A 26,838-nucleotide genomic window follows, 5' to 3' on the forward strand; every position below is an offset into this window, starting at 1 on the left:
CAAGAGTGGGTGGTGAGACTGCCAACATTTCAAACTGATCATTTGGAAGTTGTTTTTAGAAGAGTTAGTCACATCAGTGCCACCAATTCCAAGTGATGTTCTGAAAAATAATTTGTGTATGTGCATGGTAAATGTATTAAACCTCAGCAGAAGATTTAACCCTGATGAATCCTAACTTGTAGTAACAGCACCAGGGCCACCACTGTTGGAGTAGGTATTTCTGTGATGTCTCCCTGTCTCTTGCTTTATTGTTGTCTACTTTTACTTATCAAGTTTTCTTTTTCAGTCTTGCTTTCTTTTTGTGTCTTTCCTAGCAAAAAAACACTTGCCTGATACTTTAATGAAAAAAATACTCTAGAGACTTGGCCCTGGTACAGAATACGGGACCATTTTTGAGGTGATTGTGTTTTCTCTGTTGATAAGAGGTGTGTGTTTTATAGTTGCAGTGCTTGATAAGCTGAGAGGGCCTAAGTGTGTTGAAGCTTCGTCATTCTCAGTACCATAGGGAAAGAAACCAGAAGATCAGCAGAGCTGATGGCTGTAGAGTCCAAGATGACTTGGACATTTTCTTAAGGATTGTTAATTTGATTTCTTTACTTGGTGGGATTGATCTGCATTTAGCATCACCAGGATTTGTTTCCTGTGTCAGCATATAGCTGCACTCATTGCTTCTCTAGCCATTCAACAGTGAACCATAAAGGTCCAGATAATTAATCTGTTAAAAACTATGCCTCTATTCTTAAAGCTCAGGGTGTTTTGTTCAGGAGAGTCTCAGTCAAAAAAGAAAAAAGGAATACAGCTAAGGCAGTTGTCAAGAGTCCAGCAAAATAGAGTTGGTAACTGCTGAGCTTGAATTTCTTTGAGAAAACAACTATTAATCTGTTGGCTCAATTGACAGAGGAGTTTAAAACAGGTAATCTGGTTTATTGTGTAGTACAGTAGAAGTTGAAGTTCTTTTTTCTATTCTGTGACTTTTACTGTATGTTTAGAAGAGAATTAATTATTGTATTTAATTCCATGTGTTTTCTTGGCTTCCTTAGGGCTGGTGTATTTTGTATGATGTTTGTTCTGATAAATTTGAAAGTTTACTGTAATATCTGACCCTGGATTATCTTTTAGAGATGCAGGACACATGCAGGATGCTTCAAAGTCTGAGATGCAGGAATGTACAACATGTACTCAAACATGTACAGGAGAGAGTTTCTTAATCAGATTTTTTAGGGTTTGTTCTTACTTGAACATTACTCTGGGAGCCTGCTCTAGTTTCCTTGTGTTTGTGGCCAGCTTGCTCTTCCAATTTATACAAGTCCTGCCCTTGAGTTAAGTAGCTTTCCTTCATCTTGAATCCATCACATCTTCTCTCTTTGAGAAGGACAAACAGTGTCCTTGTGTGACAGGATCTTCAGTGTCCCATCAGTGCTTCTCTTCACGCATTCCAGCCTGAGTGTGCCTGGACTACTACACTTGCCTAGATGGATTTCCTTGGACTAGTTCACCTTGATTAAGGCCACGCATGATGTGACCAATACTTCTTTAGTATGTTGGAATTAACTCTTGATACATCCCTAAACCTCATTTGCCTTTTACATGACCCCACATGCTGTCTGCCACCCTTACCAGTGACTTACCGCTACATCTGATTCTCTCTGCTCCTTTGCTTTTGCCAGCTGCTGAGTTACCAGCTGGTCATGCTTTCCTTTAAAGCACAATTCTTTTTTTGTACTGCTGTACTCATTCTCCTTCTGTTACTGCAAGCCTAATGTATATGCATTTAATTAGGATTTCTGAAAAGTTGTTTTTGTTTATTAGTACAGTTTTATTGAATAGTATAGTATAGGGTTTTCTTCTGTGCTCCACTTTTAATATCCTCTGAGGAAGATAGCTTTCCTTTTTTACTGACATTCCCAAAATACTAGCATCCTTTCCTTAAAATGTTTTGTTACTTTGAAGTGGTCACAGGCAGCAATTTAAGATACCTGTAACTAAATCTCTTGAGCAGATGTTTAAAGACATCTGAAAATGAGCATTCAAAACTTGTTTCTTTGTGGAGCTGCTGTTAGTTGTAATATGAACCAAAGGTCTTTGTATTGTGTTAAATAGACAAACCAGAACATTAGGAAAGAAGATTAAAAGTTTTCTTTGCTCACAGCTAGTAAAGTCAATTTAAATACCATACATGTGGTTTTAGCTGATGTGACTTCTAAAGCCTGCATTTCACAAAGAAATACAGCACTTTGCTCTCTACTATGTCTTAAAGTCAGAGACCAGTTAATTCTTTGCTCTCAAGTGTAAGTTATAAAAAGGGCCAGTTGAATGAATTTTAATATATCCTAAACTATTGTTTAATTTTTCACCATGCTATCATTCAATTTCCTTACCTGATCCTGTGTATCTAAAACAAATATGTTCTGCTCTACACAAAAATGGTGTCTTGTGTGAGATTTAAGGCAGACGTTGCTTTTCTAGGACATCTGTTTTGCACAGATCTCCCTCCCTTCTGTCCTATCTCCCTGCAAACTCTTCTGCTTTTGGAATTTGCTGTAGGAACCCTCTAGGTATTGCCAGTTACTCTCCTCATCTGCTAACCCTTCTTTGGGCTGCACTGGCTTTTGACAAAGGAATGTTCCTTTTACTGTTTCAGCCAACTGCTGTCTTTTCTGGCTAATCTATTTTCTATCAGACAGAGTGGTTTTATCTGTTTGCCTGTTTTTAATTGCAAGCTCCTTGACTGAGGACTGCACCCTTGGTTTTATATTATGTCATAGACATTATGAGCAATATGGGGAGAGCCAGAGAGCAGAGGGGAGTCAAATTGCAATTTCTGATGATGATTTCTTCTGTGTGGTTTCGTGCCAGTCAATTCTCTGCTCTGTATTTTTCTTTCCTTGCCTCATGTTTTCACCAACCTTGTCTGCTTAGAAAGGCAGCTTCACAGCATAAGACCTTGTGTGTATTTTTACAGCAGGGCCTGCCTAAAGTTGGTGATGGTTTTAGAAGCAAATACATCGCATATACAGAAAAAAGAAAAATTATTTTGTTGGGCATTTGCTGTGCCAGGAATTGTGCAGAGACTGCTCAATTTTACCCATGGTATAGAATAATCCTTGTTCCTATTTAGGCTAAAATACATGTTAATGTTTTACCTGGGGATTTGTAGGTTGAGATCCACACTTTCCGAATAAAGTTTTATTTGACCCTCATAGATAAAATTTGTGCCTGCAGCATCATCCAGTTCTAATACTCAGTTTTAGAAGTGGGAGGGCTGGTCATGACATGGATCTGAGTTAAATTCACTAACCTGTGCATGTATAAAAACATTTCTCCGTTTTCATTTCTCTTCCCTGAAAGAAATTTTATTTCAGTGCAAATTTTGGCACCTCAGAAAGGGAGTAAAAAACAATTTCATGCTGCTTGGTTTCTTTGATTTGTTTTTTGAGTTGTGTCTCCCCTTTTTTAGTACTTTTTTATTATCGCTGTCTTCCCCCAGTATTCCCAGATACGCAAATCACTGCTGTGCCGTGTTTCTGGTGTCCTCCTTCTCCCCTGCTCTGCTGAGACTTCCAGAAACCTTTGAGCTCTTCTGTAGGCACCGTCTGTCCAGGTCCCAGCTCCCACAAGCACTTCTGCTGCCTGTTTGCACTGTGCCCCGAAGAACCCTGTCTGTTTTCCAACAATACACAAGCTGTTCCGAGACCTGACTATATGTGCTCTTTTGATTTCCTTGATAATTACTTTTCCCAAGACAGATTCCATTCCATTCCTTGTACAGGGTTTGCAGTCCTTAGAGCCTTCTGCTTGTTGGTACAAAAGCTATCTCTATACCTCCTATCAGTTGTGGCAACCCTTGGGTTCTGTTTTGTCAGCCAGACCTCTTCAGTCTCTCTTCTATCTACCTCTTAATGCCCCTACCTTCTACCTGCTAAACTATTTAACTTAGAATTTGTGTTAACCATTTGTGTGATTAACAGGTTTAGCTTTGTGAAATGTTTCAGGATAGAACTTGAATAAAAGTTTCCGTACAAAGCAAAAAGTGTTGCAAATTATCATCTCAAAAAGGCTAAATTTGCCCAAGATGATTCCCAGAGTCAGATTTCAGAGATTCCTGGAGAATTTGGGGAATTCCCAGGATTCTCAAAAGCAGATTTGATTTTACCTGTAAAACCATAAATAGCCTATGTTAAAAACCAGCAGACAATGTTTTACAGACCATGAGCTGGAGACAGTGGATTTTAATGACTTGCTTGGGATGATTGAAAAGCGTTTGTTTTAGTTTATAAGTAATGTCTGCAAAGTAACAGCTGGTTTCTCTTCTCAGTTCCAATTACAAAATATTGCAGGCTCTTGAAGTGGAATTTATATGAAAATACTGAATAAAGCTTTCATTTGAACAATCTGCATTACCATCATGCATCTGTTCAGGGGGTTTAGGGCAATGTGGGAGATTTAGGGGTGCAGATTCTGTTCAAAACGGGCCCTGGGGTAAAAATAAAGTAAAATAGGTCTGTAAATATGGAAATGCTTCATAAAAATAAATAAATTTAAAAAATAAATAATAAATATTTTATTTTGTGGCTACCAACAGAATGTCTGTGTGCCTTCCTGTAGCACCTTAAGCAGTAACTGGAAATCGGTTTATTCTGTGCATCAGCTACAGTAACAAAAACCCTGGGTTTAAATTTTTTATTTAAAATTCTTTAACTGAGTTGCAGTCACTGTTAGTAACATTCAAAATAAAGCTGAATATATGAGCTTTTTGATTTTGACTGACTGTGATTCAGTATTACATATTTGCTGGCCTTAGGAACAATGAGCTCTGAGAGTCAGACACACGCTCGATGACTCAACGAAGGCAATCGAGGCAAGGCACCCAGGCTGCCCTTCTTTTGCAGAGGCTAAGCATCTATCTCTCCACTGCCATGGAATAGCTGCTGCTTCCGGGCACACACAGCTTTTGTCTGGCTTCCCTGCTGGCTGGGTGAGATGCTGCTGCGTGAGACCTCAGCAGAGGAATGAAAGAGATCCAGGAACTATGTTTCCTATGAATCAGCAGGGTCTGCAGAGTGGTGAAGTTGGTGCCTTGCCTGAGCTATGACGTGACGTGTGTGAGTAAGGTCCCCAGACGGTGCTGAGGGGAAGCCAGGTGGAGGGGGTGGCAGTTTGTTTGTTGTAACACTATTTGACAAGGAATGCTGCAGGAGGAGGCTGCAGAGGAACCTCTGTTGTGCTGTCTCCGGGGGCTGTTTGTTTCTCCCCACTAAACTGTTTTCCCTTTTCTTCCCTGTGTTTTGTTACAGTAATTTTTCCTGCTATTGATTTTGCTGCTGAAAGTCCTGATTTGCTTGTAGGAACCAAAAAGCCCAAGTTGAAATTATCCATCCTGAAAACGCCTCAGAAATAGCAGTGTTATTCTGCACATCCCTTCCTTGAGGACAAGTGTCAGGCCATGGTCAAGCACAATCTCTCAGCTCTTACATCCCACAGAAAGGCTGGGATGAAAGAGCTTAGAATAAAATATGGCTTCAAGTATTTCTTAGGTTTGGAGCAAACAGTTTCAAGTAATGTGTTCTCAGTGAGGAGAAGCACATACATCTGGTTTTAGTAAAGCAGGGCACTGCAGGCAGTGGCCTCCACTAGAAGTGTTTCCTCTCTATCCCAAACTGTCATAGCCATATTTTGCTGGCATACACATGTATATGCAATTGCAGGAAAAGCTTAGGACAAAGACCCTTCAGGATCTCCTGGGTTCAGCTTCTAAATTTCAATACCTACATTTGAGACATCCAAAACTTAGTAAAGAGGGGAGCTGCTTTCTGCTTTCCCTCTTCTCATCACTCTGCACAAAACCATCAACAAAAAAGGGCTAAAGAAAACTAATCAATCACAAATATCCATAAGGTCCTGCAGAAATATCACTCTCTTTCTTGCAGTAAAATAAACAAGGCTCGTATTTTTAAGTGTTTCAATCATTTTTCATAGTAAAGAACTTCATAGACACTAACTGATCCTGGAAATGGAATCTTATTATTTAAATTTTTTTTAAGAAGTTTCTAAAAGAAACTTAGAAATGTTTGAGAGATATAATTAATAAAACTAATTGGTGCATTTAATTGCATAATGAAAGTGAGACTGATAAGTGGATAACCATGTTAGCTGGATACTCTCCTATTACAGCTGATCATATTAGTTATTGCCAGTGTGTTGGCACTGTAAGAAGTATAAGCTCAATTACAGATCTTTCTGGAGGGTTCTTCTTTCTGGACTGCTTACTGAAAGAAGTCAAAGTCCAAATGAATCCTGAATTGCATGGTAATAAATTTCCTGATTGACTTGCAGAGCTACCAATTAAAAAAAAAACCAAAACAACCAACCCAACTGAAGCCCCAAAGCTTTGTAATTAAATTGTTGGAAGTGAGAGAGAAATTGTCAGACAAAGCTTGCTGATAAGAACACACAAAAGAATGGAATAATAATTGCAGAATGGAGGAACCAGTATAATTTTCCTGCTCTCTTCCTGTCACAAATTCTCTTTCTTAATATAGCTGAATAATGTTACAATTGTTGCTATATATACCGTGTATATATACCGTAACTGCACCCTTTTAGATGAACATTTTCTCACACTGCACCATTCCTGATTACAAAATACACAAATGTAAATCAACCACAAGGCAGAATTTAAATTGTAACAATGAACTGGCTCATCTTGTGCAGAATACAGTGCAGAGCAGCTTTACAGCAGAACCTGGGACAAGCAGGATGAAAAGATGCCATGATGTGGCAAGTGAACCCAGCAGAGCAGAGACCCAATCTTTGTGTCGCCCTGAGTGCAGAGCATTCCTGAGTCAGGCCTAGGACCAGTGCCTGCCTGTGCTCAGTGCTTGCCAGCACTGCATGTGTGCAGAGTCCTGTCAAAGCCGAGTGTGCCCCGTAGACGTTTGAATCCCCTCAAGGACAGGCAAAGGCAGACATTCCCAAAGACAGGAGCTGAATTCCAGAGCTACCTGGTTTGCTGAAAGGCATCTGCAGTATCAACTCCTTTCCTCTGCCAGGAGGCAGGGAGCTGCCTGTTACCTCATAAACTTAGTTGAAAACTAGAGCACGTACTTCTACACACCACTGCAGTACATGGGCCAGTCCACCACAAGCTGACCCAAGAGTGCCTGGAAGAAATTTAACAGGCTTCTCTTTTAACATCCTGGCCCCTTCACTCCCTTTGCTTTTGTATATTTACTCTAAAAAATACAGTATCATAATACAAAGTTATTTCCAACGGATTTGATTTAGGAAACTCACACGGTAAGCGGAAAAAAAATAGTATTCATGAGACCAGGTTCTAGACTATAATAGGGGAGCTCAATTTCTTTTACCTGGAGAGGAACATCTCCCACCACCAAACAAAAAGCACACTATGTGGTATTTATTCTGTGCCATCACCACAATTCTGTGCCTTTCCAGCTGTGATACTGTCAAGAGAGGGACCAGCTTAACAAAGCCCTGCTGCCAAGACAAAAGCAGTGTGCACACAGAACTCCAAGCTGATGGTTTTCTGCCAGAGCTGCTGCAATAAATTCAACCCACTTTGCATCAAGATACAAAAAGAATAGTATTACACACTGAAAAACAGAAAAATAGGTTTTAATCAACATATCATCTAACAAACACATCTGTTTTATTTGGCTATGAAACACAACGATTCTGTTTTAATTCTACCTGAGCTCTTCAGCCTCCTCCTTCTAAAGCCTGCAAATTTTCTAGATATTGGGTGACAGCCTCTATCTCTGCAAACTCCAGCAGTCTGTTGATCAGTTTATCCAGTGCTTCTTTCCCACTTAGAATTTCCTATGGAAAAAAAAGCAGACAAAAGCATTACTGACTGTCCTTCAGCATTATTCTGAAACACCAACTACTCAAACCCCTGAAATGGACTTTGCCTGCAGTCCCTCCACTTGCTCATCCTTGCAGGCCCCTCCCATGTGAAAGCAGCAGTGGTGGGCAGGAGCAGGACAGCAGCTGCCTGCCTGTGCAAGGCACATGGATTCTGGCAGCAACAAAAGCAGCTACTGCCCTGCTTTCGTGTAACCCATGCACTTACATGAAAATTCCCTGCAAGAACAATGAAGGATTGAAGAACCTCATTCCAATACTGTTGTCCATGGCAAGAGTGAGGCTGTTTTGCAAGCAAAGCTCAAGTAACATTTGTCAGGCAGTTTATGGTTCCAGTTTCTCTCGAGAAAGATACAAACACTAACAACTGACTAACTGACTAACAAAAGCCACTTTTATGCAATCATGGAACTATTCCTCTGCTGTGGTATTCTGCACTCCAGTTACTATGATCAATTCCACATTCACTATGCCCTGCATTCTCTAGAGTTACCTAGGACACCTGTGGGTACAGTCTGAAAGTGTTGCTCCTTATGCAACAGTACTTACAGCCAACTGGATACCTAAGCCAAAATATTGAGGGATCACCCTAAACTTTGTTTTTCATAAATTTAACACAAAAAAAATCTACCATTAGGTTTTTTTCCCCCACTGTAAAAACCCCCAATAAACAGAATCACTGAATGGCATGGGTTGGAATGTACAGGAAAGATCATCCAGTTCCAACAACCCCCTGCTAGGGGCAGGGACACCTTTCACTAGACCAGGTTGCTCCAAGACCCATCCAACCCAGCTGTGAACACTTCCAGAGATGAGGCACCCAGAGCTTCACTGGGCAGCCTGCACCAGTGTCTCTCTATGCTCACAGTAAAGAAATTTTTTCTAATATCTAATCTAAATATACCCTATTTTAATTGGAAGCCATTCTCCCTTGTCCTATCACTACATACTCTTGTAAAAATCTGCCTCTTTCTTGTAGGCTCCCTTTGAGTACCGGAAGGCTGCAATTAGGTCACCCCAAAGCTTTCTCTTTTCCAGGCTGATCAATCGGTAAGATTCAAGCCATATGCAGATACTTACTCAGAAACAAGATCTCAGATAATCTTAAAATGAAAACATTCAGTTTTGGTTTCTTTTAACTGTGGCCTGTGATGCAAACATAAAAGTTTTTCTCGTTCTTTACTTCACCAGTAGGAGGAGGAAAGAATGGCCTAACAAAAATAAGAAGTCCTTCCTGTCAGGTTTTCGGTTTGGATGTACTATGCCTCGAGTATCTCCAATGTCACTTGCTCAGTTTGGCCAAAGGACTCATGGATCTCACTAAGGACTACATGCTTGGTCACTTTTCTCTCATATAGTAGGAGAAAAACACACAGAAGTAGACCAGTGAGCCAGAGCCTGTGCCAGTAATCCCTAAGACTACAAGAAAGCAGGAAAGTAAGTTTAAGCTTTGTAAATCTAGTGTTCTGTCAGAGCACAACTTGCTACTTTCTTCATATATACATACATATATATATATATATATCTTAAGTTGTGCTCATTAAGTTTATTTTTTCTTCTAACAGTAAACGTAAGTATCTAAATACTCTCTTAAACAACCCTTACCTTGATATTACGTGCATCATATGAGATCCTGTGGTCAGTGACTCTGTCCTGGGTGAAGTTGTAAGTACGAATTCTCTCTGACTGAGCTCTTGTTCCTAACTGCAACAAAGCAGGAAAAAATAAAATCTGTTGTGTTTTTAAAAAAACAAATACTTCTCTAGAACAGGATACTTAAAATACACTCTAATAGATCAGCCTGTTCCAACAACCAACCTAGTGGTCGCTGGCTTGGCACATGGGATTTTTTAAAATATTGTGGTATTACTGAACTGTATTGTTTGTGATTCTGTATCACAGACCAAGTTTCTATATCCTCCAGCACATTTCTGTTCCAGCTCTGTAGCTGAAAGAACCACATAACTCTCAGAGGTCGTGTAAAGTACGAAAGTCCTTACATCAAATAATATACAAGTGGGGTTTTCTGGGGGGAGGGCTGGGGGAGTGTTGTTGTAGCTTCCACACAAAATAATGAAAATAGGCTCCATTAATAACAGAAGCAGCACAGTCAACGTGTGGCTGTCAGAAATTAGCACCAGAAGAGACTTTTAGATTAAGAGTAAGAATTTAAGTTACCCTCTAGTGGTGAAGTGTGAGAGTGCAAACAGCAATTCTAACTTTTGAAGCAGAACCCAAATGTAGCACTGTCGGGATTAAACACTTCATTAAACACTGTGGTCCCCGCTAAAATGGATAATTAAATGCTAAAAAAATGCTCAGATAAATAAATGTGTGTCCGTTTCAGTGGGCTTTGGTGAAAATTTCATCTGGACTCAACATGTGCATTTTAGAATGTGGAATTTCATGAAAAATTCTGAAACATTAGGAAAGGTAACTTACTTTTGCCTTATTTTTCACACTAGTCATATAAATGTACATAAATATAAATATAAATGTAAGTCCTTTATGCAGCTTTGAAGGCTCTCAAACTGAAATTAATAACAAAAGATAAACGGCTCACATTTATGCTTACAACAGCGGGGTTAATAATCTGCAGGGACAGTATGCTTAAATGCAATCTGAAATAAGTGATTAAATAGCTGCGCTGGAAAATCTGGAGTACTGAGTAATTCTCTAATTCTGAAGCATTTCTATTCCAATAGATGACTGTTGAAGTTTGAACCACAGAAGGGAAAATACTCAAAGAATGGGAAAAGAATGACAGGACATTTCAAGAGAAAAGCACACTTTGCAGCCTAACTTGAGGTAACTCTTCCAGAAGCTGTTTCTTTCTCAAAAGGTTACCTAAACTGTATCAAATAAGCTGCTACTTAATTGCAGAGTGACAGGACTGTTTATTTATTTGCTTCTCTCAAAAGCTTTGTATGGCCTTAAAATACTCTCCTTCAGAAACTTCTGAGAACTCCTGATCCTAGTTTTCATTGAATGTAACATTTTTCTGATTCTTAACTTGTGTAACTCTGGCCTTAACAGGGGCATTCAGTACACAATGTTGAATTTTCCCTTTTGAAATATTTCAGCCAATCTTTTGACTCTTCTTTCCCAGCCACGGTTGATGTCTCTTTTCATTGCCTGAGAAGTCTACAATAGCACTGAACTGGGCTAAGTAAAGCCAGACTTACCATTTTAAAGTACAAGATTCTCCTCCCTTGTAAGCACCCCCAGTTAGACACACACTCTCACCTGCACTGTCCCCACCACCCGAAGAGATCAGAAACAAAAAATCTACAACACAACTCCCTTTGAAGATCTCAGGCACCACTTGTCCTCACCTGCAGCTTCCTGGCGCTCTGCTCTTGGCTGAGCTGCTTTTCAATGACCTGCTGGTACAGCTTAGCTCTCAGTGTCCGCAGAGCTATTTCCTTGTTCGTCTGCTGCGACCGCTCCTGCTGGCACTCAACTGCCAGTCCTTCACAGAGGCATGCAAGAGCCCATTATAACAAAGAACAAACAAGCTGAATTAATTCTAACACATTAGGCAAATGAAGCCTACTGGAGTGGTGGTTTGTAGCGCCTAAAAAGTCATTTTAACGCACTGGCCAGAACCATTAGTGCATTTTCAAACTTGTCACAGCTGCACCAGGGAGCTTTGTTCCATGCTACAGAAAAGTCAAGGATATTTTAAAATTTCATGAAGCAAACAAGTTTCTGACATTGCCTCTAGAAACTGGGTTCACTCCAATTAGCTGTCGTATGTTAAAAATTCAATTTGAACAGTCTACAAGAGCATGTTTAAAAGAGTGTAACGCAAGTTTTTAAAATCTTAGTCCAGATAAGCTCTTGGAGACTGGAACATTCATTATTCTAGGAGAAAGGGGTGCCAAATCAACACTGGTGAGTCTTGAACTTATTTATGAAAAATGATATAAAATTAAATAAAGGTCTTTAAAAGAAATGTGTAACTTCTCATTTGATTTCTGAAAGAAAAAGGCATCTAGGGAACAGCTGTTTTCAGGTCACTACTGGAATTTCCCATGCCAAAAGTGATTCTGCATCTGTACAGAGAGAAGCTCGTTGAGTTTCAATAAAATAAATCCCAAAAAAGACACAGTGGTTCAGTCGACACAGTACCTTCCCATAAATATACATTTTCCTTTCTATCCAACATATATTAGAATTATCTAGTATTGAATTAAAATCTTCAAGCCTTCTTTTTAATCAGTCATGTAACTACACAGATTCCAGCTAGGCTATGCATGCCCTTGTTTGCCAGTGGCCATTACTGCTGAAGGTACAGAGCACACAATGTAAATTATTTACATCTTCTACCCCATCCCTGTCACCCTCCATTTGTTCTTTCATCCTTCAAAGACAGTGTATTCATGAAACACTCCCTCTAAAGACAAAACTGGCACAATCACTGTGCCCCTGGTACACAGCCCCTTTCTCACATTTCCTGGTTACAGGAGGGACAGAACCAGAAGGGGCTACTTCCTCTTTGGTATAAGGCCCAGCCCTGCAAGAGACAACTTGCAGGATAACAAGCTTCCTTTTCAAGATACAGATTCAGTGTGATTAAAAGTACAAAGTACAGCCAGACTTACCTGTAGGAAGATGCACAATCCTCACAGCACTATCGGTTTTGTTAACATGTTGCCCTCCTGCTCCTCTGGCTCTGAATGTATCTATACGCAAATCTTTGGGATCCACTTTTACATCAACCTAGAATCAAAGAAAATTACTACTTCCTGCTCATTCTAAATATATTTGGATGTCAGTGACACTCAGCATTAATAAGAAATCATTTCTCAAAAAACTGCTCCTTTACAACTGTTCCAAAGTAACAGTCATAACCATCGTGTCAAATATTTCTGAAAAGCAAATGATGTCTGAAAGATTTCACTTAGTTTTTCAAACTCTTACTCCAGGTCCTTCACAAAACAAGGTGTGTGTGTGTGTGAAACAAAACAAAATCACTGTTTTGCAAAACCACTAGCTTTGGCAGAGAGACTAAGAAATAAGCAAATAATGAAAAACCACTTCTAAACATCAGTGCAAGGATCTTGTTCATGAGTCAAGCATGAATGATTCTTGCAACAGTTCTTAGAATCATCTGAGGAGAAAATAGGTATATCCAGACTCATTCAAGTAAGGATTGCCACACTGGAAATAGGAGTCCATGATGAACTGGACCATAGTTTGAGCTCAGTGGATGGGAAAGGAACATTCAGATCTGATCAATGTTGCAAGGAAAGCATTATGAAGAAGCAGGAGAAGCTGCAGGAAAAGCCTACAGGATCTGGTTTTGCTTATTTTTTGTGTAAATTGGTGGTCTAAGTGAGAATTGTTGGTATCAGCAAGATCTCAGACAGACTAGCCAACACATTCATTCACATTCAAAGGAGACTGTCCTTGATTTACCAGAGAAGGACACCAATAATTTAAATGAAACAAACAAACAAAAAGAATCAAAAGGTGTACAGAATCACATTACTATACAACTCTTAGAATTTCTTGGATATATTCTATGTCTTAATATGTAATGTAATTTAAAATTGGCTTACTCAAAGCAGTGAGCCTAGCCAGTGTTGGGGCTGGAACACTTAATGAAATGATCACTCAAATGCCATTTCAGGCAACAGCAAATCTCTGCAAAGTCGCTTCTGAAGATGCATTTATACATGTAAGGTACAGAGCCAAGGACTATCACCTCCTGGAGTCAGAACACTTGCAGTTCTTTCACTGGGACTTGCACAAAGCACTTGGTTATCAGTGAAATCCCCAGAAGAGTACCATGGTTTTAAATAACACCTACTCCAATGTCAAAATGGGTGAGCAAGGGTTCAGCACTACCTTGCCATGCCAATGAACAGCTTACCTCCTCTGGCTGAGGGAGGACAATGACTGACATTGTCCCAGTGTGAATACGCTGCATCCTTGATGACATGCCTGTCTCAGGGATTCGCTGGACTCGGTGAGTTCCTCCTTCATATTTCAGATGCCTGTAGACATTCTCTCCTGAAATATGAGCAGCAGCATGATGCAAGCCTCCTGGAGAGACAAACAGTGTGTGACAAAAACAGCAGAGAAACACTGCTTTCAATTTTATTGTCTTGGTGGAACCTCTGAAGAACTGCTGTACCTATCTCAGCTGGCGTATAGTTCATTATGTCAAAGGTCCAATGTTTGTAGTCGGCATAGCTCTGGTACATCTCAAACACTTCTTTAGTGAACTGTTGGCAGATGTCCCCTAAAAATGAAAAGGCATTACCATACAAACAGTGAACTGCCAGCAGATGTCCCCTAAGCATTAAAAGGCATTACTACATAAACAGCAGTTTTTACACTTAGCTGCAACTCTAACCCCAGTCATTAGGCAGGTTAATGCTCATCTTTAGAAAGTATTATTTTATGCCAATAAAGTTTAAAAAAAGAATTAAGAGTAACCCATAAGAGGTTTAATGGAGTTGGATGGAGGTTGGAAGCAATCTTCACTGTAGGGGCTTTGCTGACCTCCAGTTGTTCTGCCAGCTGTCACTTCTAATATGACAGGACTTCTATCATATTTTTCCTTTGGCACTAGAAGCTGGAAAAGCTGGAAAAAAAAAAAAAAAAAAAGAAAAAACAGAATGCCATTATCTCCCTCATGACCCTGGATCTTTTCTTAATCAAATTTACAACCAGCCTTTACAATCACCACAGCCTGAGCACACACAACCACTGACTTCCTTTGGCAAGCTAGTTAAGTAAGACTAAAAACTGTCCAATGACCATTGCAACTCAGTGCAGTCAGTGTGGAACTGCAACATGCTAGTGCACATGATAGCTAGCTGAAAATCTAGTACTGCCAAGTCAGGTGCCAGGTCACCCACCTCAGCCCCAGCTACCTATGAAGACAAAGTTAACCCAGCCAATCTTTACATTAATCTTACTTTTCAGAAAGTCACATTTCATATTATTTTAGTCTGAATATAGAAATGAGCCCAAACACAGTAGTCTCCACTGAATTGTTTCAACTTCTTTGCTTATATTTTCTCCACTCATGGAGTGCTGTCAGCTGAAGAGAAAATGAAGGACTTCAGAAATCCTGCAAGAGTGCATGCTCCACTGCCACAAACAGTTACTAGGATGTCATATCAAGTCTCAGTAGCACAGACTCACCACTTTTTTAATCCCCTTCAGCATTTACAGACAGACAAGCAAGCAAGAAAAATTACTCAATTAGTCATCGTCTAAGACACAATTGTCACTAAAAAGCTTACTAATGATTAATGTTGCCAATTCTTTTCAGGGAGAACACAGAAGCTGGACTTCTGTATCATTAAACTCAAGTGTCAGAATCTACTGGTAAGATCATAAAGGAAAGGTTTTCTGACATCTTTATTTACAAAGCTGTAAAATTTTACCTCAGGCTCACCTTTCTGCACAACATGTTCATTTTTTTATCCAGGCTTTCCTTCTCTTCTAAGGCAAGCTCTAGAAGTTGTTTCTCATCTCTGCTGTCTAGCTCTAAATTCCAACAACAGGAATAGATGTTAGCCAATCTCACCTAGAGCAAATTATAACACAGCTGTCCAAAGACATGCACTGTATCACAGAAAAGCTTGTAATGTTTTGCCAGCATGAAACACTCAAATAAAGCAGCCCAAACTAGGATGCACATTGCTAACTCAATGATCATACTTTCCAGGTGTACTAGAAGGAGCAGCAGATATTTTACCTGTGATTAGACTGCCCCTTCCCACATTTTAGAGCTTACTAACAAACTATGACACATTCTCAGGTAAAGCTCACAGAAGCTCCAAGCCTTTTCTGCTCCCGTTTACAGTAACAAAAAATGCTGATCAGTTAGCAATAGATTTTATACTAAGTAGAAACCTAGAAGACAGTTGGAGTCAAGTGGAAAACCTGTCACTGCTTAAACAGGGAATCCCATCTCATTTTCATCTTTCATTCCACTTTTCTACTCACCAGAAAGCGAAACAATTCAACTCACTGAAATTAAAAAAGCAAGTCTGGTTGAATAAATGTATGTTTTTACCATGCCAAGTTGAACCAGATCTAAATTAGAACTGGACAATTACCAACACAAATGAGGAAGGAATGGCTGAAGCCAGCTTTGAGCAGCTGGGAGTAAGAGTGAGGGAACAAAGCAACAAAGAGGAGGTGAAAACCTGTTTTGTGGCCAGCATGGAAACCATAGGTTTGTCACAGATGCAGCATAAAACTGGACTCTCATTGGCTTCTAGTTGGTCTAAAAAGTATGTTTATTGATCAGTTATACAAACAGTATCAAACTGACAAATGACAGCATCAAATTCTGTCAACATCACTGAGAGATGGTCTGGTGGTGACCAATGAGCCTAAGGTTCAAAGGGTTGGTATCCCATTCCTGCAAAACAGAATTCACTTAACCTACCTCATGACTCACATCACTAGAGGGAAACTAGGAAATATTTTTCTGCTTCACGGAGTGTTGCAAATATAAAATCCTACATCAATTGTCAGGAATTCAGGTACTAGAGAGAAGAGGGTCAGCTAGGGAGCTAAGTGGAAAACAGTGAACAGCCAAATAAAGGGGACATCTGTATTTTAACTTGACCACAGGATAAATGCTACAGACAGAATAATTTGGGTCTATTTAATTAATTTATTGGCTGTAATTTTTTACCATTCTTTTCTCTTCATTCAACTAGAATTCACTCCATTCCTCCACATCGTTTATGGAATAAGAAAAGCTTTTCATTATATTTGATCCAAAAACAGCCTTTCTAAGTTGAAATGTGAGTTTTCCAGTTTTCTTAATAGTTTTTAATTCTTTCAAGAACATTTATTTTTCAGCATAAAATTTTTGTACCTTGTCTCCTTCAGTCTTTCTCCTCTTTTCTCCAGTGAAGAAAATTAGAGAGGGTTGAGGATTAAAATATTTTAAATAACCATTTTTTTTTTCCCAAAAGCACAAACATCTATTTATTTTGAAAAACTAAAGTATACAAATGTTTTCTACCTGTCTAAATAAGTTACATTTACATCTTTATTTCAGGATGGCTCTTACTGTTTTGTCCACACCCCTGGGCTCTCTCTCTGAAAAGCACCATGAACTTTTGTCCTCCTCCATTCACACTGCTGGGTACAGATTTCTCCTACCCTTTGATTTTCCCCTCCTTCACTGCTTTAATGTAAACCCCATTCTCTCCAGGTCAATGTTTCCCTCTCTTGGCTTAATACTTACCACTGTAGCAGAATGGACGCCATTTTTTCCTTCCTACTGTGTGCACCTCCTCATACTTGTAATAATGCTGGGGTTTTTCCCCAAATCTTGTACCATTACTTATTTTGTAAATTCTTTTATTTATTCCCTGTGTACTTTCTGATTACTAAATGGTACAAAAGCCAGTGACAAATTTCGATTCTTTTTTTACCCCAACTTCTACTGTGACAGACTACTGAAAAGCAGCAGCTTCTTAAAGAACCATCATTTTTTATTCCTTAAAGGACTCCCCAAATATTTCCAAAGAAATATTAGCTTTTGCCATTTAAATTGGAAACTGACAACTCAGAGCCTAATGAAAGTTCATGTCATTTGCTCAATAAATATCACTGAACTGGTCAGATGGAATCCCATTTTAAATAACACAGCTGAGGTCTGCATCTATCAAAGGTTTTAGGCTCGCTAATTTATTTTCTTCAGTTCAAACTGCTCTCAGCTCAGCCAGAAAATAACCTCAAAATGAATGCTTCCCAACTATTTCTGTTAGATGGATATTCCTGAGGTTCCAGACAATCCCTGCTCTCCCAAAATTACCATATTAAGAGCTCAAACTAAAGTCACGTGAGATGAAAAATAGAAGGATGTGGCTGGATGCAGAAAGCCCTTGCAGTATGAATGCTCCCAGGAGCAGGGAGGACTGGGGAGTGTTCCAGGGCTGGCTGAACTTACAAACTTTCCTCAAAGGCTGAGCAGTCAAATTTATCATAGGCACAGCTGCTGTTCTGAAGCAAGCAAGTAGATGTGTTTTCCTTTACCTGTGCACATCGCTTCTAACTCCTGAACTTCTCTTTCAGCCTCTTTGATTTCTTGAAATGCAGCTGCAATGGGGGACAGATCGGCACACCTTCTTCTCAGGGTTCTTTGCTCAAAGTCATTTAATGAGTCTGCAGTTAACTGACGACTAACCTGCTGGTATTCCTTGCTTAGAGTCTCCAGATACTTCTGCACAGCCTTATGCTTCCACAAAGCTTGAGAATTCTCATGTTTTTTCCTGTGCTGACTGCTCAAAGACAGAGTGAATCGAGGTGTGTCCAATAAAGGCTTTGGCCTCCAAAATCCATGGTTGTGCAGTCCCACCATGCACCCTATCTTCTTTGCAACAGGAGGGAGAAGACAGCTGTCAAGTTGGCTGTGGCAGCAGCAATTAGCAAGCAGGCTCTTGAAAAGACAGACCTTTTGGAAAGGTTTCATTTTGTTTCTTATTTTTCCACCACCTGAAATTAAAAGTACACAGTACATTGGCCAGTGGTTTTATCTAGAAAAAGAAAGCATTCTATTAAGAAAAAAACCCACAACAAACAAACACAAGGATGGTATCAAGCCCATATCCTGGTTTAATTACACTGACACAAATGTAACCATCATGGACAAAACTATTCCTGTTTTAGTCACAGTTTAGAGCACAATTTATCACCACCACTGTACTGGCTGAGGGTTGGAAAAAGTCTTTTCTCTCTTCTCCTCAGTTTATTTATACTTCAGAAAAGCTCCTGTGGAAGAAACTTTACAGACAATAGCTTCATTTTGCCATATGTCTCATTGGAAAAATCCAGCCATTTCATGCCTTACTGATGAAAGAAAAATGTTGCTGAGAAGACAAATCAATACTAGAGGTAAAAAAATCATAAATAGAGAATGTAAGAAATGTCCAGAATTATGTGCCAAATTATATCCACTACTATAAAACGAGGACATTAGTGGATAACCATACAACAGATCAGTCAATAGGACTGCAATGCCCTTACAAAAAATCACTCACTCATATGAAGAAGACAGGAGAACTGCTTTATGTCTCCTGTATACTCCTTACTGTGATATATTTACACTTTAGCAACATAATACTTTCCATCCAAAAGGTGAGTAAGAAGCAGGGATTCTGAAATACAGCTCTTATATTTTTCTGAGACACTTACTTGGCTTACAGCTTTACAGGACCCAGGCTCCCCTCAGCATTTCTGCTGCTCTATTAAAGTTCATTTCCTCTTCGTTTTATATCATCGACATTGCAAACTACGTTATGAATTACTACTGTGATCTAAAATTTTATATTGGCGCTCAAGGCTCTACCAGGAAGACTAAGTTGAGACCACACTTATTCTAGGACTACTCACACAGAAAAGGTTCAATATATAAAGAAGCATTCCTATAACCCTGCCAGTGCCATGGTCCCATCTGTCCACTGATTTTTTCAAAAAAGTGGATTCTGAGAAAGTAAGGGCATGAACCTTTTTGCAACAAGATCGCCTGGAAACACACGTTTCAGCTTCCTGACACAACTCTTTTTTTATTCATCAGTGACAAGCCCTTCTGTGCATCTTCATGCATTTTATTAACAAATTTCTTTGACACTCAACTCACCCATTATTCTCACCTATTTACTTTCATCCATTTGTCCACAATAAAGAAAGTGCAATATGAAGTAAAAAGAGATCTTATTTGTCTTCTTTTACTACCAACAGAAGGAAGCAAGGGCTTTTGTTCTACTTCTATACCCTCCCCAGATTCCCCAGCCAGCAGGTGCTATTGTATCCTCAGCAGCAATTTCAAGACTGTTTTAATGTACAGAAAGAAAATTATACCCCTCCTGGATTACTATAGGGACTAATATCAGCTGCAGCAGAGGGATCCTGCTCCCTTCACCAGGAGCACAGCAGAAGGCACAAACCAGGCTTATCATCTATGATCCTGGATTTAGGCAGGAGTGGACTCAGTTCCAAAAGACCTAATGCTGCTAATGAATATGGACTTGCTCCAGATCAGCATGGCCTGTTGTTGCTTGGCTAAGTGCTGACCATCATCAACTCAATTTTAAAATATTAATGTTATATTTTATTTTAATTAATTCATTAAACATATTAATTACAACCATCTAGCTAATTTTTACTGGTGTAGTTAAGAAGAAGTGTACCCCAATAATAACAAATTTGTTCTATTGCTTTTCCTGAGAGCTCAGAAACAAAATTCTTGAGTTTCAAAGCATAAAAGAAGAGTAATGAAATGACACAGATCTTCAAAGTAGTCAGATCAGAAGTTTCAAAATAATTTTGCTATGTTAAATAAAAAAGGTATTTCCTTCGCAGAGAGGGGTTGCCACACCACATTTGCATAAAAATAAACAGGCATATAACTTTTATAGAGCTATGAGCATTAGATGACCTATTAAATGATCTCTAAAACAGATTTTAATAACTTTTTAATGTGATTAAAACTACCTCGTGCACATCACAAATCAAAAACCAGTAAGCGAAAGTGACAATTGTAATTGTCCCATTAAAATAATAATAAAAAATTAATAATAATTTCAAGACAGGAAAGAGTTCTCAATCTTGCGAACTCTTTCAGAGATTATAAAACGCATTTCCAACAACCCAAGATGTTCCCGGCGCCATGCAGCAGCTCTCAGTCACACCCGAACTCGCAGGTACAGGGCAGGAGAAGACACTCCAATGCACAGCGACTGGACCAGGAACAGCTCGAGGCCGCGTCCCGGGAGCACCTCCCACACACCTCTGCCTCCCACCGCGGCCACCCCGAGCACAGCCCCCGGCAGGGAGCGCCCCGGCAGCTCGGCCCCGCTGCGGGACTCGCGGGGCAGGGAAAGGCTGGAGCGGGCAGCCGGAGGCAGGAGCGCGCAGGGAAAAGCAGGAGCGGGCAGGGGAAGGCAGGAGCGGGCAGCGAGAGGAGGCAGGAGCGGGCAGAGGAGGCAGGAGCACCGGCGGGGCGGGGGCGGCAGCGCTCCCCGGTACCCGCGGCGGAGCCCCGGCACTCACCGTCCGCAGGCCCGGCCGCCGCACGGATCCCAGCCCGGGCCGCGGGGCCATGGCAGACGGGAAGTGCAGCCAGCGCACTCCACTCCCAGAATGCCTGCGGGAAAACGCGCTTCCGCAGCCTCCGCCTTCGAATCTGGTTAGTAAAAGATTAATTTCAGAGAAATCTGAATAAAATAACATTAAGCTCCACTTTGTGTCGGAGCTCACTACTCAATTCTATTCAAAACGAATGATTACTGTGCTACTAAAGGCAAACAAAATATTAATAAACATTACCATTCTGATTATGATTATGCTGGTTAGCTGAAGCTTCCTCATAAAGAATGTTATAAAACATACTATGTATGTGGACATTTTAAAAGCTATTATTAAGCATTATACCACTATCTTCCTAATTAAAATTTTAAAAACACTTAAGCAAAGTTTTTTTTTTATACCTATAATCACCAAAATACCTTTCTTCCCAGCCACCATCGTTCTACAAAATTTAAAAAAAAAAAAGAAAAAAAAAAAAAAGAAAAAAAAAAGAAAAAGGTAGAACTTTTGTATTTGGCATATAAAATATCACTGGGATTTGGTGTAGTAAATGTTCCAAAAGTCTGAAAACATAATCAATCAATGGGTAGGATTTGGATCAAACCTCAGTGCCTAAATGACAACTAACCACTTGTTTAGACCTGAGGACAGCTTCTGGCTCTGCTCCAGCCAAGGGAACAGGAGGCAAGGCAGACAGATGGAAAACCACTTCCAGAGAGAAAAGAAAGGACCCACCCTGCAGCTGGTCCAGTCTTCAAAAGGGCCACAGCAAACAGCACTGAAATCTTCGCCATGCCTGAACCCACAATGATGTGCCATTAGAGATGCCATGAGCCAGATACCATTTCCATTGTACCTCACTCTTCTTCCACTATGACTTCTGGGACTCAGTGAAATGAAATAATAAAATTATACTTGCATTGGTACTCTAAATATGCAATTTGATACTTAAAAGTATGGGGAAGGTACTCTGGGAAGACAACCAAGAACCTAGTAACCTGAAACTGCAAGTAGACCTCGTGCTCCAAAATTGGTTTTAAAAGAAGGGGGTGGGCCAAGGAAAATCAAATCAGCTTCTACTCCAGCCAGTAATGGTTCTTGCATTAAATCCTCTGATTAAACATGATCATGATTAGTTTTTATTATACCATTGGGTGAATGTTTTAATTTCAGTGTGAAAACGGGAGACTGAAACGAAGTCCTGCCCCCTCCCTACCGGGCAGCAAAGCACTCAGGGGCTACACAGCCAAGACAAGGGCTGGACTCTTGTGCGGTCAGCAGGGCTGCCAGGGTCCATTCACCACAAGACCTGTCCATGCGTCTCATATTCAAAACATGTATGATACACTCTTTCCCTAAGTTTACCATGTGCTTTCGGACTGCAGTATGGGAACTGAGTATGAAGGGTGTGAAATCTGTGCTTCTACCCCTCTCACAGTTTGTTTTGATGCCTTAAAACCTGCATGGCTGATGCATCTGGAGCTGATGAAGATCAGGGGTTATGGGGCATGGGCTATTTGGGGCAGGGTGCCACCACCTTCCTCAGCAGCCCACAGTGACATTGGGTGCAGAAGGGAAGAGTGACAGCAGGAAGACAGCTGGGCTCCTGGGCTTCGGGATAGTCATGGTGGTCCTGTACTTTAAAACCTGGCACTCTTAACCTGCTAATTTAGAAACTGGAGGAAAAGAGATAGCTCATCAGACAGAACAGGCTCCAGGCCTTACAAGGTGCTTGGCTCGAAGGCAGGTCCATGCCCACACGGGGGCCCTTCTCCGCACAGGGGGCCCTAAGTGGGTTTAGTGGTGTGCCCCCTGCAACTTGCACAGGAGCAAAGTGACACACACCGGAAAAATAGCAAACTTGTTACAAGGAATGTAATGCTTCAATATCATTCCTCCCCTTTCAGCCCCAACAGTGCAGACTTCTGAAATCTTTCTGTTTGAAGGAAAAAAATGGTGACAGAATCATACGCATCTTGAATACAGCCCTGTTTATTAACAAAGCCTGTAGAGAGAGCTTTGTTTTGCCTAGCACAGTGGGATTAAATGACAAGAAGTTTTCTTGACTGTGTTCCCAAACCTCACTTTCATTTGGAGCTCTGCCTTCCCACAAAGCTCATTTCTTTGTTTATTCTCTCCCAGCTAGCCTAAAAATGTTTTTTGTTGCCTCCCTGCTTTCCTTTTCTTGCTGCTTTTAACACAGACTTTTAATATGGACACATCTAGATGCAAATTGAACCCTTACCTCTTATTTGCAATTTGCCTACTTTTACATGGCATTCTTTCCAGTGTTTGCACTATCAGGAAACAGAGACCTTTAGGTATCAAGAACAGCCTAATTGCTTCAGATCAAAGGTCTACCTAGCACAGTATTTGTCTGACCATTCTTCATGATGCATCTGTTTACATTCAACCCAACCAGAGGCATAACATGTCTTTTGCTAAGACAGAAACTAGGGTTCATAGAGTCAAGGCTTCAGCTAGTTGTTAAAAGTGCTGAACACATGCCATGGTAAAAACAGGCTCTGAAAATAATGCTGCAGGGCAAAGCCAAGGCTGGCATCCCTGTCAGTAATACTTCTGCTTTGTAAAAATCAGATACCCAATGCACTAGGTATCTAGTAGCACTGCTATAGCATATAGCAGAAAGAAGAGTACAGAACTGGGTACTGCATGTGGAAAACACACATACTGTGATCGGTGACCCTGCTGACTGACATCATTAGAAGCTGTAATGATTTAGATTCACCAATTTCATGCCAGAACAAAAGAGAAATAAACACAATAGAGATATTCCTTATGTCAGACCACACATCTAGACAGATTAACAAAACCCTACAGAAACCAACAGCCATTCACAAGAAGTGTCCATAAGCTACTGGCTTAGCTGTAAAGAACTACAGGAAAGTATATACTTTATGTTCTCATCTTTGCTATTTTCATCTCAGGAGGCTTCCTAAATATACCACTTTTTTTGTTTGTTTGTTTGTTTTCCCTAATTAGTAGTCCTCAAGTTAGGCTGACATCCAGGTTATTGTCTTCCAAGAAATTGTCTACTTTCTTGTTCCCTCAGTTAGCTGGAAAGGAAAGCAGCTATCATGTCATCAGCTTCAGCAAGGCTTGTGTCAAGTCAAGGACATGCTGCTTGGGATCTTCAGTCTCATAGCCATCTACTTACTGAGTACCAAATAAAATATATTAAGAACACAAATTTTCTAATTGGCTCTTGTGAGTTCCTGTTTCACACACGCTTGCTTTACTTGGGGATGTCTATCATGTTCATTATCTGCAACTGTAGGTGGGTAACCATATTATTACAGAACTAAGATACTTCGAAATAAATGCCAAAATATAATTAATATTTTTAGAGGTTAATTACATAAACAAGATATTTTAATTGTAGTTGCCTAGTTTGTTTTCCTTGTAAGACTGTCTTTTCAATTGATTGTAGCCTTGACAGTTGAATCAATTTTCCGTCTAAGTAATACCCTGGGCCATGTAGTTTTAGTGTTCCTGGTTGTTGGTGGTTTTGGTTTGGTTTTAAGAACGAGTTTTGGGAATAACAAGAAAAAAAAATAAAAGATCTTAGACCTCCTTCGGTGAAGGAGCCAAGCGATGAATAAACGCCGCTGTTCTCTGGGCGCACGGTGGTGTCGGGGAGTTTTACATAACCAACTGCTGAAAATGCCTTAATGCGACGGGGGCCGTCCTCGCTCGCTCAAAGCCTGGCTGCCAAGTTTGCTGTTGTTTCCTTAAATACCAGCCAGGGCACCGCAAGCCCGCAGAGCCTCTCCGAGCCCCGCCGCCGACAGAGACTGCGCTCCTTCCCAACGCCGCCTCCCTCCCAGGCTTGCGGGCAGCCTGACTCTCCGCAGCGGCCTTTTGAGCGCCAGGAGCAGAGCACTTCCTCAGCCACTCCGGGAATCTCACTGGGAATCACGGAGGGAATCCTCGCTCCCTGCCCTGGGGCCGGGCGGGCGGAGGGGGTGTCTGTGAGGGGAGCGGCGCTGCGCCTGCGCCGAGGGGACCCCGGCGGCCATTTTGCAGCGTCAGGCGGGCGGCGAGGCGCCCCGGCAGCTGCGCAGAGGGGCCCGGGGGAGCCGGCGGGGAGGGCGGGCGGCGCAAGGCTATGAGTTAAAGAGCCGCCGCCGCCCCGCCGAGTTCGGGCTTTTCCTCCCCGGTGTTCCCCCCCTCCTCCCGTCCCTCGTACCGACAGCCGCCCCTCCCGGGCCGCCCCCACCCCCGCCAGCCGTGCCTGTCCCAGGGCCGCCCGCGCCATGCCGTCCGTGCCGCTGCCGCCCAAGGAGAGCAACCTCTTCAAGCGGATCCTGGTGAGCCACCGGCCCCGCTCTTCTCTCCTCCTCCCGCCGCCGCTTCTCCCTCCTCTTCCCTCTCGTACGCTGGCCTCGCTCGGTGCCCTCCGGGTCACTTCGCCCGCCGCCGGAGCTGGCCCCGGCTGAGCGCACACGGATGCGGCGGCCGCGCTCTCCCGGGGGGAGCCGGGCTGCAGTCGTCTCCTTGCCCCGGTTCGTCCCCGCTTCCTTCCTTCCTTTGTCTGGGGCCCGCCGAGCAGGCCGGGCGAGCCGCCCCTGCTCGTGTCGGCGGCCGAGAAGGGCTGGTGTGGCCCCCGGCCGGGCGAGGGCGGGAAGCGGGGAGGGAGCCAGGCAGCCTCCCCGGGCCGCCGAGCGCCTTCCTGCCGCCCGCCGCGGGGACTGCGGGGCGAGCCCGGGCTGCGCCGCCGCTCCCCGCTCCCCTCCCCGAGCAGCGCGGAAGCAGTGGACCTCGAAGCACGGTGCGAGCGTAGCAGGATTTGCTGTTGCTTGGTTGATACCTATCTGGGCTTCATTACCACCGAGAGCGTCGGTTTTGGTGTGGGGACCGGGTTAAAAGTAGTTCGCTCGCTCAGCAGTTTTGAGTGTAGTTGAAGACGTGTGGTGGATTGAAGTATCCTGCTTCTGTGCGTCCTTTGGAGGACTTGTCTCAGCTCCTTTGTGCTGGGTGAATTCCGCTCTTTGAGACTTAATAGTGCAAAGGACGTTTAGCGTTTGTGAGAGAACTTTGAAGAAGGAGCTCGCTTTAGCTGTGAGTTTCTAACTCAATCACTGTATACTTTATCATGCTAGCACTTTATGGAAAGATAAAGCCCCACTCCTCTCTCCGAGACAAGAAAGCACAGCACTCCCCTTTTCATGAACTTGTCAGTGTGATAATAATGGAGTTCCAGCCTCAACAAAATTGTGGTGTTTTGTGTCAGTTTACCACTCTGCAGGCAGAGGACGTCTGTGCAGCACACTAAGTAATCCTGCTGGCAGGCACAAATTTCTTTAGTTCTCTCTGAATTGGGTAGGTAGTTTCAGTACTTAGTGGTTCGGAGGTAGACATTTGGGGCTTCAGGAAGCTGAGCTCAAATAGTGTGTGTAAGCTCCTGCACTTTGTGTGGAGCTGGTGTGTTTCAGCAGGTGCTTCAGAGCTGTTTTATTTTGGCTGCTTTATGTAGTATGCTGATTTTAAAAAACTTACTGGTTCTTAATGGTGATTTGTTGCTTACTGTATGCTTATGGTATGCATCTTAGTAAGTCATTCTAGCACTCCTCTTACTCTCTGCTAAAAATAAGTGACTAATATTAGAACAGTTAAGTGATTATTCTTACTAGCAGCAGACAAGTTCATAGTAGCAGCCGCTTCTGAAGCTTTTTTTGATTGGATTATAGATTGGCTTTTCTGGAGATTGTATTTTAGACAATTTTGTTTAAAAAAGGTATATTAAACAATAGATAGAACTGTTGGAAATGAGTGCTTAGGCAAGGAGGAGAGATATGCAAAACTTCAGTGAAGTTCATACAGAAATTTATTTGCTTTCTAAAACTTCTAGAA

At 41.6% G+C, this 26,838-nt stretch overlaps 2 protein-coding genes across 6 annotated transcripts in view; one reads left to right on the plus strand and one right to left on the minus strand.

The window, feature by feature from the left end:
• Positions 1-7,614: 7,614 nt before the first annotated feature.
• On the minus strand, positions 7,615-25,409 carry MTRF1 (mitochondrial translation release factor 1). Of its 4 annotated transcripts, XM_058834567.1 has the most exons (12): positions 25,278-25,409; positions 21,700-21,844; positions 20,929-21,061; positions 17,914-18,372; positions 15,305-15,396; positions 14,401-14,482; positions 14,030-14,137; positions 13,766-13,938; positions 12,492-12,609; positions 11,220-11,356; positions 9,490-9,588; positions 7,615-7,839 (listed from the first exon to the last, which is right to left on the minus strand). In XM_058834567.1, exons 2-12 carry the CDS (start codon positions 21,793-21,795, stop codon positions 7,720-7,722), a joined length of 1,617 nt encoding a protein of 538 aa, XP_058690550.1. In that variant the 5' UTR covers positions 21,796-21,844; positions 25,278-25,409; the 3' UTR covers positions 7,615-7,719. The 4 variants fall into 4 exon arrangements, with proteins under 4 accessions (XP_058690550.1, XP_058690558.1, XP_058690566.1 ...); XM_058834575.1 differs by lacking the exon at positions 21,700-21,844 and having other exon boundaries at positions 25,220-25,335; XM_058834583.1 differs by lacking the exons at positions 20,929-21,061; positions 25,278-25,409 and having other exon boundaries at positions 21,700-21,822.
• NAA16 (N-alpha-acetyltransferase 16, NatA auxiliary subunit) overlaps positions 25,162-26,838 on the plus strand; it is a 62,970-nt gene continuing 61,293 nt past the window's right edge. For both annotated transcript variants that reach the window (XR_009277142.1, XM_058834484.1), the window contains exon 1: positions 25,162-25,295. Coding sequence is in view for 1 of the 2 variants with exons in the window: in XM_058834484.1 (XP_058690467.1) it covers positions 25,242-25,295 (54 nt within the window). In the remaining variant the exon portion in view is untranslated. The remainder of the gene's footprint in view (positions 25,296-26,838) is intronic.

Source organism: Poecile atricapillus, chromosome 1, assembly GCF_030490865.1.
Source record: "Poecile atricapillus isolate bPoeAtr1 chromosome 1, bPoeAtr1.hap1, whole genome shotgun sequence".
NCBI lineage: Eukaryota > Metazoa > Chordata > Aves > Passeriformes > Paridae > Poecile > Poecile atricapillus.

Excerpts from the sequence above, each read along its gene's own strand:
- MTRF1 (XM_058834567.1), bottom strand. The coding sequence starts at position 21,795 with ATGGCATCTCTAATGGCACATCATTGTGGGTTCAGGCATGGCGAAGAT. Across the intron at positions 14,483-15,304 it reads TGAACATGTTGTGCAGAAAG|CTTTTCCAGCTTCTAGTGCC; the intron begins GTGAGCCTGAGG and ends TTTTTTTTCCAG. Across the intron at positions 14,138-14,400 it reads AGCTGGCAGAACAACTGGAG|GGGACATCTGCCAACAGTTC; the intron begins GTCAGCAAAGCC and ends TTTCATTTTTAG.